The following is a 23,153-nucleotide window of genomic DNA, read 5'->3' on the forward strand; positions in this document are numbered from 1 at the left end:
TAAGTGCTTGTATGACAGTACTCAAAAGACTGTATTTGTTATTAAGACATTAGGATCCTGGGAACTACACTGAAAATAAAAATTAAATATGTAAAAATACAGAAGGAAAATCTGTGTTAAATTAATTCTTATCTCAGCTTGTTCCAGATAAACTGGGATAAAAGCTTATCTAGCTTTCCATTATTCAGGTATGGTTGGGTTAAGGATTCAAACTTCTAAAAAAACACTGTGTAAAAAGGAATTTCAGTTCAACATATTGAGTAGTGTGCTCCATCCTGAAAATAACATTACCGATGAGGATATAGTCATGTCTTGCCACCAGCACATAAACAGAAGCAGAAGCTCTGAATAGTATTAACCAACCTCTATTTGTCAGTTCTGGAGTGAATTAACATAAAATGACTCACATTTTCAGCTAGGTCTTTAGACTGACAGCAACGGCTGAGTAAAGAATTACCTCTTTTCCCTTCTCAGTCTACATCCTATCAGCCATGAAGGAACCCTCACCAAGAGTCTGCAGCAAGAAAACCTGCACTTATCCTTATCATTCATAATGATAAATGCCAGTGATACCCACTGGAAGTGAAACCTCAGCAGAGACTATGTATCACTAGTAATAACAGAAATAATCAAGCTGTTGTTAGAACCAGACACTCAGACAGCAAATTCAATTTTTTTTATTTTCTGTCCAATACCAATGACAGCTACCAGCCATCACGCATTACAATTAGCTCATGCTGCAGGAATGCTATCTGCTCTGGTGCATAATGAGCGAGCTGCAACAGAGAGCAGGACCTGGGGAAGAGGTGAAGAACTATTTGGAGAGGTATCACATATCCTTGCCTGTTGCTAAGGAAACCAGTTCCATTCTTTGGGAAGACTCAAGAGCTGCCTCCTTCACACACCACACTACCAGTCTTATTTCACTTGCAAACAAACAAAAGAGAAATTAAGACAATTGCTCACTTGCATACATTCTATACATCTAATGTTGGTGGTCAAAATGAAAACGTCCTTGCAACTGGGGAGGGATGCTGCTTCTGCAGACAGTTTAGGCAAACAATAACTGACTGTAACAAAGGTTGAATAAAATTCAGGTAAAGGCACTGGGACTGTTTTACATACCAGGGCTGGTCAGCAGAACACCGCTTCAGTTACTGGGACATTGTTCTTGAGTTCCTCTGCCCTAAACACTGAACACATGCTGCGACCCTTCTTCCAGGCAGCTCATACTCACATGCATTTCTTCTGCCACATCCCAATCTAAATAAGTTCTATTAAGTTCAATCTAAATATGTTCTATTAAGTTTTACAACTGCAAAGTGTGCTCGATTCTTAAATTCTCAATCAATAGCAACTGTAAGGCAAAACAGTTTTCCCACCCGCCCCACCCTCTGCAGTGCAGATCTTTGCCGTACATTCGGAGTATTTCTTCAATTACTAGCTTAGACCCTAAAGCCCTCCTGTACTTTTCCATCCCGTTGAATGCTCTCATCTGCAGGAAAGTTACAAAACTGAGCCCCACAGCCTATAGACCTACTGTGAGCAGCATACCTGAAGTGGAGCTGGAGATGGCCTCTGCCCCTCCAGAGAGGCCTTCTAGCATTTCTGTCAATGGTGGGGCTCCACTAGTTCTAGCAATGGCAGGATGGTATTGGAAAAGAAAAAATTTAAAAAATTTAAAAAAATGAAAAGATGAAATCTGTCTTTGCTCTCAAGGACTACAATATAAACCTCTCAATTATTCAGTGTTGGAAAATTCCATCACAAGAAGTCGGACCACTGTGCATTGATCCAACACAGAATTAGCAATAGAGATGATGTATGATTCTTTTTTGCAAAGAAAAGACGGAAATACAAAGATTCTTTGTAGACATTGTTGAATACTTTAGAGCGCTCCCTACTCTTAGCGTGGCCTCTGCAATTTTTACAGAGGCTATTTTGAAGTCCTATCCACTGCACAATGCTGTTCAAAATCTTTTCTCTCTCTGCTTGCTCCTGTACGTTAGCTGACATGAGATTAACACATACTAATTCTCTACAAAAAAAGTAATTAAAAAAATCTGTATTTTAGTGTGAAACCCTAGGAACACTGTCAGAAATGGCTTAGATTTTAATTAGTGTCAATTCTCAAAACTTGAGAAGCCTTGAAAGAAAACCACAAATAAATGCCTGTCTTAAGACTCTTACAGCTGTTGAGCCTACCGGTGTTCTCTTCCCTCAATATTTGCTCTCTCTTGGTGTGAATGTTGAATAATTAAACAAGTCATTTGACGAAGAACAAAGCTTTTTGACAAAAGTGATTTTGCCTTTTAATTTTCAGAATCAAGTATGCTGCAGGGAGTGTGAGAGTATTAATTCTGCTATTAATTTAAATTACAGATATTCTGTAAAGCTGAACACTGGTTCAGTACTGGTGCAGCACTATTGCTTAATGTTAGAAGACAACAGGATTTAGTTTCTAAGACTAGAAATTTAAACTTTTCAGTCCCAGTCTTGGCTCTCTCAGTAAGCTTCTGAAAAGTCTTGAATGCAATATTCAGTCACAGAATCCTTCTCCAGCAGTAGAGGAATGAAATCCAGGGAAAAATCCCTGCGGGTAGTTAATAGGAAACACTGAGGAGGTGGATGGGTCTTGGAGCTAATCCTGGGTCTTGGAGCTAATCTTAACCACTCACCATATATAATAGTGAAATACTATAAAAGCAAGACCTTAAACTTGCAAAAAAAGAACATAAAATATATAATCAGAACTAAGCGAGTTTCTTGCTTTATGCCCTTCTTTTTCATGCGCTTAATTCTCTGTTCCTTCACACCTTTAAAGAAATCACTGCAAGAAAGATGGAAAACAACCCTGAAGATCAGAGATCCTAGTGAGCACTACCTCTGCAGTGCACAACACGGGCTAAAACCCTCTCAGACCAAGGCATCCGGGTTTCTCATACCATGGGAGTGCCTCAAGTTGGAACCAGATCATAAAATTAAATAAAAAAAATTAGGGCTCCTTCTTCTCCAGGTGTGATTTCGGGGGGGGGGGGGGGGGGGAAAGCATAAGCCTGAAGAGCAGTCCCCTAGGTTTGCTACAGGCACTTCCATGGCACAGCCACCAGAAGTCTCTAAGGCAGCTGGCAGCAGGAGCGCTGATTCTCTTCATCTGAGACAGTACTGTCCAAATGAAAGTGCTTGTATATAAAACTTTTAAGTTTCTGGGCAACTTAAACATAAAGTAATTGGACAGAAACTAATAATATCAGTGTGGATCACTTCAAGATCACAATTTTGAATACTCCTACTGCAATTGCTGCAAACTCCTTGACCAGGCCCTACTATTTCATAAAATGCTTCTGAATTTCAAAGCCTTACATCAACATTAATGAATGCAGCACTACACTTAAGTATCTAAAACAGTAGGGCTCTGTCCCTCTCATTCCTGTCAGGACCCTGTAAAAATGAGACACACACCCCTTGCAATGCTTTTCAGGAGCAGCAGTATCTGCTGAAAAAAATATAGTATTAAACACAGATGGACACCCTCAGTACAAATCTGTTTCAGTAGTGCAGTAAGCAATTACCGTTGGAGAAATAGTTTCTTCAGATAATTAGATACTTAAAAATTGAAGTTGTTTATGTTTATATAAGCACAGAAATTATAGACAGAATTATGCAAACAAATCTATCATGGACCACGAGCTCCTGTCAGGTTGCTAATGAAGGTAGAAAGCAGCAATCTTTCTTTATAAGGTTCTCTAATGACCATGATAACAAACCAATATTTTTTAGTGCTGCACATTTTCCTTCCCCCATTTTTTTCCCCTCTCAGTATCAGTTTATAGTGACAAATGCTTTCAGAAGACAAAGAGGATGAAAGAGACTTGAAGATAACACTCTTCAATTATGCTGACACCTAAATGATTAAATTAAGCAAAAATTCAGTATTTCATTGTCAATTTGACTCTGATTTCTACCTAAACAAATTTATGGACTCTTGTTAAGGTACATTTTGCCTTCGCTTAAAATTTGTTTCAGAGATGCATTAAAGAGACAATTACCGCCTTCTCCTTACTGGAAGCTGTAAAGGCTAGTAATACAGTACTCCATCAGAAATATTACCTTTCCTTCAAGACAAACATTTGCTGTTTACAGAAGATCCATGTATGCTTATTAAGAAAGGATTCTACACCCAGACAGTGTTCAGATATGTACTTTCCTCATATAACGACTTTGCCTACTGTACGCAACCAACTATACTGCTTTTAGGAAAAAGCAGAGATTTCCTATGCAATTTGAGCCTTCTCATGCTATCTGGGCACTGAAACAACAGCAACATTTGTTGATTCTCAAATGTATGAGAAATCCTAAAATCATTACATTAATTGCAGGAATTACAGACCATTCAATTATGCCAAATACCATCTTATTTTCTCTGGAAATATTATAGTGTAAACTTTTGGCTGGAAGATTTTTAAACCAAATAATGTAGTTCTTAGCTTGAATTTCCTCAAAAGATGATCTTCATTACTGATGCAAAACACACACCACAGATTCATACCTTACAACTGTGTGATAAACCAAACTAACTGCCTTTTAGAACGAGGCCCAGACAAGAATCAAAATATTATTTTATCGATAAAATTTCCGTTGCACTCTGAAATTATCTGGAACACATAACGCAGACATACAACAATGAACCAGACTAGGAAACTATCATGTAATTTGTTGCAGCTTGTTCATTTGTGAATGGCAATAAGAACAGTTGCATATCCCAAAGTAATACTCATGTACTTATCCAGCTCATGTTTATGAAGCACTTTAAAGATGAAAAATCCTTGAAGTGCACAGCACTTGCTATAATGAAATAAAATACAGAGGCACAAATATAAAATAACACACTACTGATTTCTTCTATCACGATTAAATACAAATCATTACCGATTTAGCATCGATAGATCTCTATTTTTCTATTCAAGCACAATAACTAGGATTAAAAGCTTTCGAAACTATCAATACAGAGATAATTACTAAAGAATGAAATACTGATGATGCTAGACGTGCAATTTATAGAGTACTGCTAGATAAGAATACAGAAATAACATTTTCTTCTGTGTGGTACAGAACTGGGCATTTCACAGTTATCTTAAATATCATCTGTTATAGAGTGCAGAAATGAGCAATATCAACATACACAAATAGTTTGAAAAATGACCATGCTGGTTTTACGAACAGCTGCCTGAAGACACCCTAAGAATCCACCTATGATGTCGTACGCATGCCACGGTGTGACAGACACTGGCTTGACCCTGGCCCCACTCAACAGCAACACTTTGAAAAACTTTGCATTGTGCAGGACTGGACACAAAAATGGTGCAGAATCAGAATGAAGAGGAGCAACAATGGCACGTATCTCAGTGAAATAAAAGTATTTCTGTTTACAGACCACGATACCATGCTGTCAGATATCACATTTTGGCTTGAACAGAAACAAACATAATTCAAATGGCAGAGGTTTTTATAAAATCTTCATGGACAACTCTCTTTGTACCAGGCTTCTGCCAGAAATGGGTCACTTATGTTCTTGTACAAGCCAGCACTTAAGGAAGAAAAATAATAAAGAAGGTAAATAAACACACAAAAAAGTTCTCATCCTTCTCTCCAAATGATTTATTGCTGTCAGAGTTCTAATCTAATTTTAGGTGAGCTCATCTTTTTTCCTGCCCTGGAGCCATTTTAACTTAATATTGCTCTCCTCCCAGAGCCACAAGAGAGTACAGGCTCCCTTAGCCACCACAGATGCCGTGCTGACATTTTACTTTAGCTGTTTGCTGTGAAAGTCATCAATATCGCTCTGCTCCTGAAGAGACCTTTTCTAAGAAAAATGAAAACAAATTGCTGGCATTAGATCAAACTTTGACCTCTGCAGCCCTAAGTGGGGAAAGTAAGATTTGAACTCCTTGCTGCTGCTTTGAAAGCTGCCATAAGCACCTCCAAGCAGGCAAACTTTTTTATTTTAATAAAACATTTTCTGAGCTGCCAGGCTGAGGCTGTTTCCCTGTTCACGCTGCCATATGAGCCAGCCAGCAGGTACAGGCAGACAGCCCGGGCTCCCACGGGCCTGCCTCCACCACAGCCATCCTCTCTCCAAAGCAGCAGCAAGTGTTGCAAGGTCTTTGGGGAAACAATTTCAGAAATCATCTTTTCATCTGCCTCCTTCCCATCTGTTCCCCTTTCCCATCCACAATATTCCTGACCTGCACTCTGTTTCACCAGTGCTATTGTCCTTTACGTCTTCATCTTCCTGCCCCTTGTTATCCCTGGCTCCTTCAAAACCTGCTCACGCGCTGATCTGAAGCTAAGTCTGCATGGGCAGCAAAACTGCAGTCTGAAATGCTCGCTTGTTGATTGCTATTTCCCAGTCATGTACAAGTTTCTAGCAAGATTTAAAAGGTTTTTTGGTATTTCTGTTTTGGTTTTTTTAAACTGGTTTTTGAAGGAAAAATGAGTGTGATTACTCTGTCAGTTTTCCTCAAACAACACTCAGAGTAATGTTCTGAGTTCATCGTCTAATTTCTATCGTTTTTGATGGAGAGATGAAAGCTGCAAAGACATGACATTTCTAAAGTTTCATAAAAATCAGTGGCTCAAAAGAGGAGAGGAACATCCCAGCTCACTTGCCCTACTGTCAAAAGGCAGCAGTACGAGCTAGCAGTTATTTGCCCTGTTTAGGTGCCACCAGTCAAACTGCCACAGTGGCAAAACACTGTCTCCTGCCCAGCAAGCAGCTACTGGGCATCGAAGAGGAGCCAAAAGAGATGAGGATTTTGCAGGTGGGCTGAGGCCACAGGACACGTGAGGAGCAAAATATATGTGTGTGGGGAGGCTGATGGTAAGAAAAGCAGATGCAGCGACACTGGGCACAAAACCACCTGAAACCATCATTGAATCATTTGGTTTTTTGGTGTCTCAGTGCTTAACAGTGAACCTCCTGCAATAAATCTGTAGCATAAATATTATGCTTTCCTGTACTTTAATATCTCTTTTATTTTAGTATAAATTACATGACATTTTGGAAAGAGAGGTATTTTCCAATACCAAGGGATGTAGTGGAACATAAATTCGAATGATCCTTATACCATCTCTAAGAACAGACGTGTAGGAAACTGCAAGCTGCTTCCTGGCACACCTATCACACACTCGGATGATGACTATGGGAAGGATGTATTGAGCCCAAAGAGATGAACCAGCTTGAGGAATCTGTTCTCAGCCAAGTCTCAAGATCTGAGAATAGCTAAATGCTTAAAATCATCGCCACAGCAGGGAGTCTAAATTGTAGTCACAATGTTTTCATTTTTAAACAAGACATAAGAATAATGTTTCCAACTGAGCAGGCAGCTGAAAGAGCGAATTGCAGGAAAATACTGACGCGCTAGAGATTTTACACAAACTCCTTGACTCATGTTTTCCAAACATGTAAGGAAAACGATGCAGTAAACACAGAAACAAAATTAGCATTTGCATCTCTGCATTGTCTGTACTCAAACATAACAGCTCCTGTGCTACAATGTAGCTATATGTTCTAAAACTAGGATTTCCTCAAGATCAAATAGCTGGATCTTCTCCAGAACATCACTCAAGTGCTTCAGACCACCTCTTGTGCACTTCATTTACCATAATCTTCACTATGCTATGGATGTAGCATTAAACTGATAAATATGGTTTTATAACAACACAGTAGACCCAGATAATGTCATCTAAGTTGATTTGCACTTTGGTTCAAAGACCCACTATATAGAGATAATAAATTTGGTACCAGACTGTCATGGCAGGAAAAGCTAGAGGAGACAGATGACCTTTGTGCAATATTTCACCCTCTTCTCTCTCAGGAATGTATAAATACAAAGGTATGAAAGCAGATACAGTCAGCCACTGCAAACACCAACCAAAACACCACCAATTTTATTAGAACATAGAACAGCTTAAAAAAAAAAAAAAAGTAATCAACTGCTTAGTTATAGCTGTGTTTGCTGTGTCCTTGTTCCCCTGAGCGCCTGAGAGAGTGTGAACAAAATTGCTAGCAGTCACATTACAGAGACGGGTTGATGGGCTGGATGATCCCATAAGTCTTGTTTGTGTCTCATGTCTGGGCTCTTGACTTTCATCTTAAAAGAATTCTGTATCAATGCCTTTGCAGGGAACCTGCTTTGCCATTCAGAAGGGTTTCTGCCAAACCCAGACAGAATGATGAATGCTTTGTCCTATCTGGCACATCTGTAATTGCAAGCCTACCAGGAAACAACACCCTCCCATACACCTTGGAGTTACTGTTTGAGACACCCTACGAGGGGAGGTGTGCACTAAAGAAACAGACAATCAACAGCTTTAAAAAAAAAAATCTCCAAACCCAGAAGAACTGTTTATTCCTTTGAAATTCAAGGACCCCTTCACAAGCACAACCCCAGCCCTCCCCCAACACACACCAGCCCAACTCTGCCTACATCCCTCTTACTCCGGTGTTATCAGGAGTGGCATGACACAGCAGGAAAAGAGACCGGTTCACTGTGAGACCTGCTACTCACTCTCTTACAGTGTAACGGCCCCCCTTCCAGCTGCACATCGCTGTGGGGAGCTGGTCCCCATGGGCGTCAACCACATGAACCACCTCGCTGCTCCTCAGGCTCAGGGAAAGCAGAAGGTGCTGGAGCATGGCTGGCCCCTTCTGTATCACTGCAAACCTGGCCACTGTGTAGAGTCTTACAAACGTCTGGGGGCTTTGCATGATGAGGGACAAACGGCAACGGTTGGTTTAAACATGCAATGTGACTGCTCACACCAGTTCCCTCCTGGCTCTCTGTGCCCATCACATGGAGCACGGATACTGAGGACACGGCCCTGTGTGCAGGACAGCAGTGATGAAGAATGCAACCTCCACTCTTCCATTCCTCCAAGCAAAGCGTTTCTCAATTTGTGAATTTTCACTGTACTTTCAAAAACAGAACAGTGACCAGCTTTCTCCTCCGCTGTTCAAATTCAAAATTAAAATACAACCCATAGGTTTCACCAGCAAAGGTACTGTGAACAGCTGAAGGAACTAGTGACAGATGTAAATACCTGCTTGCTGTGCAGTCTGTGGGATCTGTTGACTCCGCTGTGCATTGTACTGAACTGAGGCAATGGGTCTGTACTGCTGAGTTGTTGAGGTAGGGTACTGACCAGATGGGTAATAATACACTGGCATCTGCAAAGAAAGAGAACAGCAGCTAACTGCGAACTCCAAGCTCAAAGATTTACAAAATAAAACAAAATTGGAAAGGAAGCAAGAGTTGAAGCCAAGCATATTAGTAGTAACACTAATCAAGAGAGGTGTGCATTGTGTCTCTTCAAGAACTGCTGCTTGCTTTCTGCTTTGCTAGGCTATCAGTGCCCAAATTTCTTCTCAAATACTTTAAGAAACAGAAGAAAAATAATTTTAATTGAAAGAGACAAAACCACACAGAATGCATAAAAAGCTACATGCATATACCAAAGAAATCACATTAGAATATTAAATGCTGCAGAAAAATGGATGCAGACAACACCTTCCATATCAACATAATAGATATAGACAGCATGTGAACCATTAAATGAACTCTGGAGAAAATAGTCAATTTGAAGCAAAGAATGGCCTGGAGTAAAAATATGTAGAAGCAAGATAGAGGGAAAGATGGGAGTGTGTGCCCTTAACGCTCGCAAGAAGCGATTATTAAATTCACACTTTTGTTTAACAGCTACATCCTTCCTTACAAGAACATTTCCCTGTAAAGACCCTCTCACACTTGGTGCAAATACAACAGTTCAAAAAACAGTCATAGTTTTCTTGCAGGAGCTGAGGGTAGGCATTGAGTCAGCAAGTTCTGCTGGTGGGCTTCTTTTTTCTATTATTATTGTCATTATAGAGCAATGTGTACTACATCACCTTATCACTTAGGTGAACATGGACGTTTGAGGGTGACTGGAGCTAAAGATTCTTCCTTTACATGCTATACCACCGTTACCAAGACATTTGAACTAAACAGTTTTCAACTGATCCTTGGCAAGTTCAAAGCGCTCAGTATTTTTTATTTTCAGCTGCGGTGGATCCTGTAAGTACCTGACAGATTTTGGCAGCATACAGTATCAACAAACTGCAGAGGGACAGAGGCTTGAGAGAACATTGTTTCTCTTGTGATTTCTGCCACATCTGTCAGCATTTCTTTATAAATCATACAATTTTTTTTTTCTCCTTGCGTGTAGCGTTTATCCTACTTATACATACGCACAGAGTCATACCAAATGCTTTTGGTTTTTTTCATACAAAAAAAAAGAACTATTTTTGCCTGTTTTATTTGCATGGAGGAAATGTCCCTGGAACAGTTCATTCAACTTGATCACCCCTAAAGTATTAGCAGAGTAAAGGTAACTGTATCCTTTTGTATACTGCTAAGAGAGTATATATCATAAGAGAGATCAGAAATTTTCCTAGAGACAATGTCAGATGAGAAAGAACATGCATAGATACAAAAGACTAGGCAAGAAATGGATGGCTAATTGGGCAAGTGGAAGATTACTGAATGGGTAACTGTGGTGGAAAAAGTATCAGGATCAACAAAGCTGGACTTGGTGTCGTTGGTGAAGTGAAATCCCCCAGAATGACTGTCAGTCAATATCACCTGTCAATCAGAGGCTGAATACCCATTCATTCTTCAAGGTAATTAATTTTCTCTCAATCAACGGAAATCTCTTCCCCCACCCTCTGATAGTATCAGCCAGATTCAAACAAATACCAGAAAAACAATAATATTTTGATCGGAAAACATTGCAAGCTGTCCTCCCTCCAGACAATACCAAGTGACACCTAATGGGTACAGCCTTCCCTGGAGTCATTTGTTTTGTTAGAGACTAAAGTAACAAAAGCAAAATGTCTTTGTAAAATGGACAAAAACATGCTGAATTTGTTTCTTTGCAAAGAAAAAGCCACAAGGTATAGAAAAGTTGACCCAAACATTTAAGGTACAAAATCATTCTTTAAACATCATGGCAGTGTAAATCATGGATCAGGCAAGTTTAGTGTGATAAACTCATCTTGTGGCAACTCGACGGCTCTCAGCAAGACTCTACAATAGGAGACTTGAAAGAAGCAAGAAGACTCAGTCTAAGTAAAGTCAATGCAAGTAGTTGATCCTGCCTAGGAGCAGGGGAACAGAATAGACATCCTCTCAACTATTCTTTATTTTCTATTACCATATTCTACAAATTAAAGGATATTAAACCCCTGTGGAAATACTCTCACTTCTCCTAGCAGCAGCTTAATCTCACTTAAAGGATTTAAATTTATTTGATTTACCCTCGACTTCCTCATTTTCCTTGTGCAGACAAGCCCCTAGATATTTGAAAATACACGAGCATATGAGAACAATGTGAATTCTCTCTTGTTGAAAGATTCTGTAGGTATTAACTTTAAAACATAGCCTAAAGAATATCAGTTTTGAAGTGAGGTTTATAGTTGAACATGCCTAGCATAAAACCATACACGTACACTGAAGGATTCAGAATAATTTGGAAACATATTTATTTTTAGCACACAAGTAACACCTCAGAGCTAGTCAAAGGGTTTTCTTCCTCTCTCTCATTTTCTCAATTCATTGGAATACATTTGTAATATACCCCACTTAGAAGCTTATCACAGTGCAATCTATCAATCTGAAAAATGTTAATAGTAGGAGTATTGGGTAAAAAAAAAAAAAAATCATTTCACTTTTAAAGATTAATGGATGAATTTGCTGGTAATCATGCACACATGACTTGTAAAGAAGAGGTTTGGTTTTTGGTGGGGTTGTTTTGTTTTTTAAGAGATTGGATATTAAAAGATGGGCTTGGCGTAAAATATAGACATGGATAAAATAGGTCTTTCGTGGTTGAGGGGTGTGGATGGTTACTCATTTTCTTGAGTACATCTCTGCGTCAGTAGTTGAAACATGTTATTTGTCCTTTCTGATATTACTTTAGTGAACAGTGGAATTAGATGGATCAGAGATAACAAGTATCACTTACGTCTACTCTGACCCTCTTGAATTTTTTAGTTTCTCACTACATCAGTGTTACTAACACCTTTGCTTATGTGTTCTTCAACAAAAAACATTACATTTCTGTAGCAGCCTACTGACATACCAAATTGTACTTGAATTGCTTTCCCATCTGGGACCTTTTGTTTGTATAACATATTTTGTTTACAGAACCTGGAAGTTTCCACTGCACTAACAAGCATGCCAACACAGCTATATGGTTATCCTAAAAAAAAAAAAAAAGTTTCTTGATCTTAATCCTTGACAGTGAACAAAATCCCCCCTCTTTAATAATTACCATGGAAATAGTTGACAGACGATCCTTACCCCCTTGGATATTCTTATTTTGAAGGTGAATATCTTCCTTGTTTGTAGACTGACCATTCCAACACATTCTGGTTTTTCTCTCATATACAGCATTTTCTTTATTTAACTTAAACTGTAACAGGACTGGACACATCACTTCAGAGATACTTATGAAATGGCATGAACAGGCATTACTTTTTCCTCCTTCTAATGTGCTTTGTCTATAGATGATGGGCAGAGACTCAATACAGCATTGGCTTTCTGCTTTGTTCTGTCCACACACAGTTCGAAACCCATTACCAGGCCAGGTCTCCCTTGGACTGCTCTCTAACAGCATCCCTTAAATTCACAGGTATGTTGTTTTATTTCCTCATGGTAGGAAAAGAATTCCACACATCTTTCAGGGTGATTATACTTTCCTAAACTCTCTCCCTACTAACTTACAGCTCGATTCTGCTATCAGACAGGTATTCTACCTTCTCTTGACATTGCTGATATCCAGTTAGGTTTGGACAAACACCTTCATTTGTGATGCTGACACTATTGCTAATGACAGCTACAGTTGCATAAATGGGAGTGAAGACAACAGAAACTGCAGTGATGGATGGACACATGGAGCTACCATCTCTTCCCAATATCTAACTGACTGGGGTCAGTCATTATTCAAGGATTTTTCTCTTCTTCCGCCCCCCCATAAGAATTGAAGTAACAGTAAAAAAAAAAATGGCTTGTGTACAACAACTGTAGGATGTCATTGAATATCATTTTCTGAGATCATTAAAGAAAGACTCACTCACTTGCAGTGATTACCCAACCTTCTTCATTACAAGTTTCCTAGAGGAGACATGTTATGAATAAAGATTCTGTCTTAGGGTAGCTATGGAGTCTCTAAGGAGAGGGTTTCTGCAAAGAGACAGCTAAAATTAATGATGACACAACTAATTCAGGTGAAAAATCCCTCAACATGTGTATTACTTCTCCAAGACTCTCCAAGAATTCATGCCATCTCATTCTTGGACATTATTTTGTCAGTATACCTCCCAGAAAGAATGAGTCAGAGGTGAAAATAACTTAAAGGAGCATATCCTTTCCCCCTGTCATAGTACTTGCAGTTTTCCCATTTCTTCAATTGCAGAGGCAGAGCAATGACAAGCACCATTGAAAAGTGCTGCAAAAACCGAATGAGGACCCTTGTTGAAGTGCCTGGGTCCCTAAGTGCTATAGAAGAACCATCGGAAAGAGAAGAAAATTGAAAACAGAAGAAAAAAAAGAAAGTAAAGATGTATGTTTGCTATTTGTGATACAGAAAGCAAACAGGCATTTGATGCTTGAAGTCCTTTTCAGCAAACCCACACTAACAGTTGGGTGTTGGGGGTTTTTTTTATTTTTTTTTTAATTGGTTGAACAACAGATCATTATTTTCAGGTTATTAAATCATTACTTCCTTGTCAAGTCGGGGAATAGCTGTGATGAAAGAAGCAGCAAAAGAAACTCAAGGGGTCCTCTCACCACTACTTAGGTTTGAAATGACAGGCATTTCAAACTCAGTCTGTTTCTGCTTTGATACAGACTGGGAGAGAGAAGCTTGGAGAGCAGCTGTAGAGCCACACTTAATTGAACTTTAATGCAAAAGCTAATAATTGAAATGCAGTACCATTGGGTTTGTAGGCTTGGAGAGCATTTACTTCTCCTGCTTTCAGGTGCCAAAGGAAATGATCATACTCACAGGACATCCACCCAAGTTTTCACTGTTATTTTCCAACAGCATACCGTGTACCACAGACAACCTATTTGAACCTTATCAGCAACACATTTTCAGGAACTAATTAGCCATTAGAGTCAAGCCTCTTTTTTACCGGTATAAATTCAATAGCAACATTTAAGATATAAAAGTGCTTTTACATTGATTGCATTGCATTGATTAATGCATCACATAACATTTTTCATGCATTGCCATCTTCATTGCTCTTTTCTTTTTTAAGCCTGCCTCAGACCACCTGATTTGGCATCTGAGAGCAGCCTTGCTATTGCATCTAAGCCCAAAAGAGCAACGGGTGATTCAGATTGCCAATACCCACTGTCACAGTGAAGTTTTGCCATGGGCAGGACAGGGAGCTGGGGTCTTAGCTGTCCTGCACAGAAAGCTGAGCTGTTAGGGCATCGCAACTACCATTTCCCAAGGCTTTGTTCATCTTTTTATAAGAGGTATCCCCTATTTGCCCTACACGGGCTACAAGTAGTATCCAAACCACCGTGCCATGTTCTAGGGCTGAAGAGAATTAATTAAAACTTGAAACATTGATCAGAAGTTCCCATCTGTGCATGCAGACACAGAGAGCTGCTGTCCTCTCTCCCTCCCAGCAGACCAAGGCCACTGTGCTTTCACAGTATAGGGACATGGGCAGCAGGGACTGACCCCCGCAGCACCCTCTTCCACACAGGTATCTGACAAGGATTTTTTGGAATAGTGACAAGCTAGAGATGAACGATGCACATGGTGCAGCGGATGCAGAGGAAGCTGACAGCACTGAATTTCTCACCTTTCCACACCCCCTGAGGACAAACTATTCCCCAGTGAAATAATCAAAGTTGCTGCAAACCCAGAAGGTATTTTCCTGCCCTTGGTAACTTCCCACTTTGTTACAAGGTAGGAGGAAAACGCCCATACGTACCGTATCTGTGGTACAGAGACACAGCGGCCATTAGACACATCAGTACAGTACTGGTCCTACAGCAGCCTATATGTGAAAAGGCACCTCCTCATCACTTCTCCCCTGAAGAAGTTCATCTGCCTCTCCAGTAGCACCAGAGCCAGTATTAATGAGGGAAAACAGCTTCAAAAAGTAACACTACGCCAGCCTGAGAGAAAACCCTGCACCCCGCTGCCCAGGCAAGGGTGAAATCCAATGCTCCCGCCCCAGGTGACGAAGGCTCAGCCACACGAGGCAGGAGCTGCGGCCAAACCCGCAGAAACCGCCTCTGCAAAGTCAACGGAGGGGGGGTCTAGCAGAGACCCCAGGGCGGGCTGCAAACCTGGTCTCCCCCGAGGTGGGAGAGGAGGCGGTGCGGGGTGCCCCCCGCCATGGCAGGCAGCACAGTGCGGCAGCCCCCTTCGCTCCCGCGGCAAACCCCGGCCGGAGGGGCTGGGAAACGCATCGCTTGGCCTGCTGCGGGAACAGCTTGTAAAATGGAGGTGTTCGCATTTATCTGGTTCACTGGAAGTGTCGTGAGGTTTGATTAATCGGTGCTTGAAAACACTGAGGGCACTGCGGGGTTGTATATGAGGAGAGAAGCCTGGACAGCCTCTACTTGCTCACTTAGGAGACGGATTCATGGGGGGGGGATTCTGCTCTTCAGGTTGTTTCTTCGTCCCCCTTTTTTTTTTTATGCTATATTTGGCAAACAGTGAGATCTTTTTCTTGCAATATTTTCAGTTTAAAAAAAAAAATCACATTACATTGAACTTTAGCTCCTTAAAAATTATTTTTTGCAAGCCTTCACTTCTCTCAGAAGAAATGGCTGCATAGTTTCTAGCAACAGAAACTACAGATATCAGAGTCCTCTATGGGACGTGAGCATCCAGTAGTCTTCAGATTTCTTTTATTGTTAATTAGTGATCTAATTAACTAGATCTCTAGCCCACTTAAAACACTGTAACGGTATAAATTCTCCATTACTGTGGCAATACAGAATCCCATTAACAAACACAACTGGAGATTTTCAGTAAGAAGTGGCAAACAAAAAAACCAGTAGAGTTTACACTACTTTTACATTAAAGGAAATGAAGTAGTTCTACTTTATTTTTTATATATTTTCTTCCAAAGGATAAAATGAAAACAGGACAAATACTATTAATACCATTTTAAAGTAGAGTTTAAATGAAGTTATCTATAATTGGATAAAGAAATTTGGCTTTTTAAAGTGTATGCCTTGAAAATGGGCCAGAAAGTCATTTGTGCATTTTACTTCTTGACAGTAATCACTTTCAATATTCTGTAAAGGTACCCAGGAGACAAGTAGAGATGTTTGGTAGTGAACAGTAAAACATAATCAGTCTTCAGGAAGACAGTTAAAATTACTGATCTGTGACATCTCACATGTTCAAGTCAATTAAATATGATTAACGACTACCTGGGCTGATGTGCGTGTTGCTCTTTTGGTATATATACAGGGAAAAAGGACTACAGATATTTACTCACCCTCCTCCTTCATATTCATGTGCAGATGTGCCTTCGAGTATGAACATATGTTCGGAAAATGGTTTGAGGATAGGGAAGGAATTGCTGAAACCCAGGAAATGATAGAAGCTCTGCAAGTTTCCTGCTGCCTAAAAATCTGCTAAGCTTTTACCAGAGGGGGGAAAAAAAAAAAATCTGGAGTCTGAATAATATTTTTTATATTCCTTTTCTGATGTTATAATGAGCACCATGCCAAAGCGGCAGCGAAGGTTTTGCCTACCTGAGCAGGTGGCGGTGGTTGTTGCACAAAGCCCTGGGGTGGCGGCTGCAGCACTTGCTGGGACACTGGTGGACCTGAACCTGTGAAGCCTCCTGGAGGAAGCTGCTGACTTGGGGAAGCCATGATGTAACCCGTCTGCTGGGCAGGCTGCTGCAAGATAGGCGAGGGGTACACAGGACCGGAAGGCGATTCGGGGTTGTCTCCTGATGATTGACGACTTAAGCTCATCTGGTTAAACTGTGTTGTCATGTCATCTCGCTGCAGGGCAAAAGGCAGTAGAAAACGATGTGGACATGATGTCTGCAGTAGACATGTAAATCAGCAAAACAAAATAGGTTCAAACAGAGCACAAGGGGGACAGGAATCACTCAGTTCAAATAACGGTGCCAAATTTTGCATGGATATCTACAAAAATGGAGGCAATTAAAATGAAAATCACTATCAATGCTTTGACAAAGACTTCCAGACTGCAAGGTGAATGGCATTGCTTGGCACAAAAGCCAATTATTTTGGCTTTTACCCTGCCCATCCTTTTTATTCCAAAATGACAAGTAGACTTTACAGTGTTCAAAAGAAGACATTTTAAATATAAAGGGCATGAAAATAATGTTATGAATACCTCTTCCCCCAAACACAGAATTCCTCAGCCAAACACGTGCTGGTAATTTCACCTGTGTTTCAAAATGATCCCATGAGGAATTCAGTAGGATTCAGGTGCAGACCTTTTCCTTTTTGGACTGTTTTGAAAATCCAGGATTGTAAACATAGAGAAGGTAAAAAAAAGCTAAGCCTTCAGTTGCTATTTCAAGGTTTTTTTATTCAGTGATGGAAAGAAACAAGTACTTTATTTGACTGGAGGGGAAAAAAAAAAATCTATAGTAGGATGAACGTACCAAATAAAGTCAATGGACCTAAGTCTCATTACATGCTGGTAATGATACAAGGATTCTAGACAGTATCTGTTCAGTCTTGCAAAAAGATCCATACTAATCAACGCTCTCAAGTTTATTCTGTGAAGGTCGAGGATTTACAAATGTGGTTCTACGCATCCTCATTTGTGCCCATTTTACAAGACTTTAAATTACCCAATATTAAAACATACTCTATACAGCAATATATCCAGCCTAAAACTTCACCGCGTGCTAATATGCAGATTACAGTCCCTTCCTTATACCCCCTCAAGGATAGGGAATGAGCACTATAAAAATGCTTTTCACTTAGAACATTCGTGTTATTTTTTAAAAGAAGCCTCTTTGATTTTGTTTGCATCCCTGTGGTGTTCATTCTCCAAAACCATCCTGCACAATGTATTTATTGGCAGGAAACTTCAAAAAGGAAAAAAAAAACAACCAAGTTTGTTTGTGGAAAGCACTGCCAGAGACTGCACAGAGACTCACCCTCCCACTCTGAGAGCAGATACCATCAGCCAACTTTTTAAACACTCCTGGCAGACCTTCAGGTGGTGTAGGGACGTAATATTAATAACTTTACCATCATCCTACATCCATATTCAGGCACATAAGTTGTCTGTCTGAAGTTGTTTCTTTAAAAAGCTAGGATCTTCATTACCCGGATGGTGAATAACTGCAAACAGATTCTACGAGAAACTTCACAGAGTCTGGAAAGTCTGGATTTGTACAGACCAAGAGCTTCAAAACCGTATAATTTATACATTGTGTGTATAATGTAATATGCATTGAAGACATTAATTCAGGTGACATTTCACTATTAAATTAGCCACAAAAAATAACAGCCTTTCTATGACTGTCACTAGAACAACCTGAGATGCCTGCAAGACACTTTTTTTCAAGAGAATTAGCACTGAGATATGCAACTTCTGTTCAGCATGGAACATTTTTTATTGTCCTTTAAATGGTACTGCTCATCTACTAGGCATTAACAACTTTATTTTAGCTGCAAGGATTCATTCAGCTTTGTTTCTATCTCTTACTATAACTACATGACATCTCTACGTTAGGAAAAAAATCAGTCATAAACAAGATTACCAGAGCAAAAGAGAAAAATAACAGAAAAAAATCTTGTAGTGCCTCTTAAAATGTCAGCTTCATTTTACAACAGTATAATCTTAGTCCTGTAACACCAAGCCAGATTCAGACTACTCCAGAAGAGCACTCTGTTTTTATTATACATGTCCATTGGTGCTTTGTCATGATGCATAGCGTACCACACCTTCTGCAGCTGGTTCACCACTACTTTGTTTTCCAAGTGCTCTGGTATCATCAGGGAGTGAAATCAGGCAGTGGATTTAGTATACTGATAAAATAAAATAAAATAATGATTTCTAGAGGTCTCTTCTCCAGTCTTTGAGGACATGAAAGGGGGATAACCCAAATCTCAAATGCTCAAGTTAAGCAGTTTAAGCTCCCTTAACACAAGGTGGGGAGACACAAGCTCCTATCACAGGCACAACAAAACATTTTTCTGGTAGCTCTGCTAATCAGGTAGAGAGCCCTGCTCCTAACATCATCCTCCAGGTTAGATAACCAGAATCAGTGGGAACACTCTTACAAAATGCTTGTCAGTACCAAAAGCGTTAAGGCAAATGGGGCTCTCATGTGGGACACCCCTCATGGTGCTCCCAGAGGCTCTCAGGCATACTCATGCTCACACACCCAACTTCAACTTCAAGGAAAAAAAAAAAAAATAAAATATCTTTAGTACCACAGAAAACTGCTGCGTTGGAGAGACTGGCAGGAGATGCTGGGGAGGATAAGAAACTGCTGGATATTGGACTGACTGAGAAGATGGCTGCATTGCCTGAACAGGCTGCAAAATAAACACAGTGCAAGACAATAAATACAACCTACTTAGAGAGAGATAACAACAACAACCACCACCACCTCTGTTACTGAGAACAAAGGTCTCAAACACAGCTCTGGAAATGCAGGTGACTCTTCGCCAGCCCAAGTACAAGAGGTCAGGTACTGCAATTTTAGTCTTCATTTTAGCATTATATCAAACAATTCTTTATTACAGATTTTTCTGCCTATTTTCATATATTTGATGGCTGTTAGATTAAATAAAGTCACAGCTACACCTTCTTATTACTGATGTGAGGCAAAGCCAAATTATGATTCTACATTTAATTTACAGAGATAAAATGAAAGAGCGGCACAGTATAAGTGTATAGTTGAATTTTGCTGATAATGACTGATTTAACTCCAAGTGTCATAGGCAAAGGAATAATGATTGTAAAGCTGCTTTGGCAGAACACAATAGCTAAAAAAATTGACAAAGAACAGGCTGTGAATTAACAGACAGGCCCATCAGCTTGGAGCAGATGTTTATCTAAGTGAAAGAACAATATTCTACAGCACCATTACCTTGGAATAGCTTTACTATTCCTTTCGTTTCAATCTCTCATTTAACTTGAGTCTTACACAGGTTTAGTACTGCCTCCATCTTCTAAAACTGCTAAGACCAAATCGAGAAATAAGTGCCACAAACACGTAAGTCCAAACCCAGTAAAATCAAAACAACTTTGCTGAATTTAAACATTGTATTTCAGGGTAACCTGGGATGAAAGTGTGCCAAATTATGAAGCCACACAAGAACCACAGTACATCTTGGCTCCTCTGGGAGTAATCAGGATGTAAGATTCTTGCTTGAGTAGTTCCTTCTGCCTGCTCTGCTCTGGGAAAGCAGGCACACAATCCACAAAATTAAGTTTGAACCAGACCCAAACCCTGCTGCCCATGATCGGCTACATGCCATGGCCAGCCCAGGGGCCAGAGAGCCAACATACCATGGCACTGTGCCCAAACTACGCTGCTCTTCCCCTCTCCTGCTATAGCTCCGGAGCTTCTAGCTCAGAGCAGGGTCATGGCCACAACATGGGGTGCAGGCAGAAGACTCATGATCTGGGGCAGGGGTGCTCAGAGAGTGAGCTACCCATGGACCAGGCCTGATATAAGAGTTTGTAGAGCCCTGTGTTGTACTTGGCTCTGATTCAACCCCACTGCTGTCGAAAGGGACAGGGAAAGGTCCCCAGCTCTTTGGAGAGAATTGCTCACTGCACAAGTTAGAGAATGAACGCTTCAGCTTTCACTTATGGATGATTTTTGCAAAATAAATTTATGTAGACATACACCAACTCATGTAACAGTGCTTTTTGAAATGAAACCATACTTTAGATGGAATTGAAAAAGGAATCTTCCCTCTTCATCTGTTTCACCCACGTTGAAAATACAGATAATGGGCCCCATTTGTTTTGAAAGAAAAGAATATCCTGTTATTTCATCTAGCTGCATCCTTCCCTCCTACCCTTTAGGTCGTCCTTTGCATCCCTGAGAGCTTCTTCCCTTTTCCCAATGGCCACCATACCTACCTGTGTGACAAGGTGACTTGCCATTTGCTGCTGTGCCTGTTGAACCTGCTGAGGCTGCTGGGATGAAGGCTGCTGCTGAGACTGTCCCACCATCTGGCTCCTCATTGTCTGCTGGCCACTGGGAGGATTGTATATTGCCGGTGTCCCATCAGGATTTACAAACGGTTGACCTGAAACAAAACACCCTGCCTTTGCTGAACACTTTTAAGAATGTACTTACTGTTTTCTGTATGAAATCATACAAGCTTACTTTAACTGATTGCTCTTTAGCTGACCTGCTACAACAGTAAAGTGCTCATCATTCTCAATGCCTCATTACAGTATCAGCCACCTTTTTTGTCTTTTTTGCAGGCAAGGCAGGCAGCAGATATTTGTTTTGGCAGTATGACTTTTCAAGGAATGGGTGGAAGGTTACCATGGCTATAAGATGATTCAGATGCTATGGTTTCTTGAAGTCATTCAACAATGAATCAATTAATACTAAAATTGAACTCTGGAGCAAACACTGGAGGTAGAGAATATTCATGTACATTTTATTGCCACACAATAGCAGCTAAATGTACACAACTACTCCTGATATGCTGAAGTTTGTAGGGAAAGGAAAAAAACAAACCCACCCTTGTTACTGATTTATTTACAAATTCTAATAACATGGTGTTGTACTTTTGAGAGCTGTGCCCTATCTAATTAGAGGAGGCAGCACTGGAAATTATCAAGGAAGAAACACTTTAAAAGTCTTTGAAAACCTCTTATATACAGGACAAATTCTGTCCAAAGTTCTACTAAGTTGCTGAACTCTTTGGTTCAGATATTTCAGCTGGGGATAGTAACCTTGTAAAAACTATTTTTTTTAAAAAAAAAATTTTAAAAAAGATCTATCTCTGCAGGGAAAATGTTTTCCATGACCTCTGTTCTCTTTTCACTTCCATCATAAATTCATAATACCAAAGGAATTACAGATGTTTCCATGAGAAAAAAAGGAATTATAGCAATGAAGTGATAACATTTATAGCAGGTAGCTGAAGTGTGAATATCTGAGATAAAAAGGGAGATCTGGAGGAGTTCGGCGACTGTGAGATCAAGAGTGAAATAATGAAGTTCTGATCTGTATACCACAAGAATCTCTACCTGTTCTATCTACTCCTCAGCCTTTCAGTTCCTCCATCTTATTAATCATGGTTTGAAATGTATGAGGAACTAAAGAAACCTTGCCTTTTCTCTCTAAAGCATCAAGACTTTCTGGATGAAGTCACCATATTATACTGGGCATGTCACATTCGCAATGAGAAAGGTCATGATTAGAGTGAGTGGAAGAGAAGCACAGGACAGTTCTGTCCACTAGCTGATTTCCTGCTTCTTGCTGTGAACACACTGGATGACAGTGGCATGGACTCCCTAGATTTGGGAGTCTCAGGCTCCACAAGTACTTTAGGAGACTGCAGAAGTCAGACTGAGTGAGTGGGCTAACAGGCTCCCAAAGCTTGCACCAGAAGCTCAAGGGAAGCCATAAAGAGTGTTTCCCATGGCTTAGTGAAGGATGACAGAACTGAATGAGAAAAGGTCCAGCACTGCTTTTAAAGATGAAAAAAAAAGACCTTTCATGAAGAAATCTTGAAATAAGAAGTGAAAAGGAGAGATCAGATGGTAACAGGGAAGACATTTGTAAGTTATAAACTGTGGCCCTGATAGAAGGGCAAAGATTGCGATGTCATTTAAAGGAGTAAGAATGAAAAGTAAATGCTCTTAAATTGTCAAAGGGGTTAAGTCAGAGAACATGTCAAGAGGAATCCTTTAAAGGGTAAAACAGGCTGGTGAAGCAGGTGAAACAGAGAATAAGACAGCAAAGGCACATAAACGGTCCTTTTCCAAAGCAAGTAAGAAGCTTCTCTATCTGGGGAAGGAGAAAGGTAAAACAGAGAAGAGGAAACAAAGAAATTGCAGATATGGAAAAGAAAGTGTGGATTGCCAAC

The 23,153-nt window shown here is 40.1% G+C and overlaps 1 protein-coding gene across 19 annotated transcripts in view; it reads right to left on the bottom strand.

The window, feature by feature from the left end:
* The window catches only part of ARPP21 (cAMP regulated phosphoprotein 21), a 204,378-nt gene that overhangs the window by 30,041 nt on the left and 151,184 nt on the right, over positions 1–23,153 (bottom strand). For 17 of the 19 annotated variants that reach the window (XM_074841812.1, XM_074841774.1, XM_074841794.1 and 14 more), the window contains 4 exons: positions 21,184–21,353; positions 19,518–19,622; positions 16,836–17,093; positions 9,103–9,229 (listed from right to left, as the gene is read on the bottom strand). In XM_074841812.1, coding sequence (XP_074697913.1) covers positions 9,103–9,229; positions 16,836–17,093; positions 19,518–19,622; positions 21,184–21,353 — 660 coding nt within the window. The remainder of the gene's footprint in view (positions 1–9,102; positions 9,230–16,835; positions 17,094–19,517; positions 19,623–21,183; positions 21,354–23,153) is intronic. The other 2 variants (XM_074841907.1, XM_074841894.1) reach the window with 1 other exon arrangement.

This window comes from Strix aluco, chromosome 1 (genome assembly GCF_031877795.1).
Source record: "Strix aluco isolate bStrAlu1 chromosome 1, bStrAlu1.hap1, whole genome shotgun sequence".
NCBI classification, from domain to species: domain Eukaryota; kingdom Metazoa; phylum Chordata; class Aves; order Strigiformes; family Strigidae; genus Strix; species Strix aluco.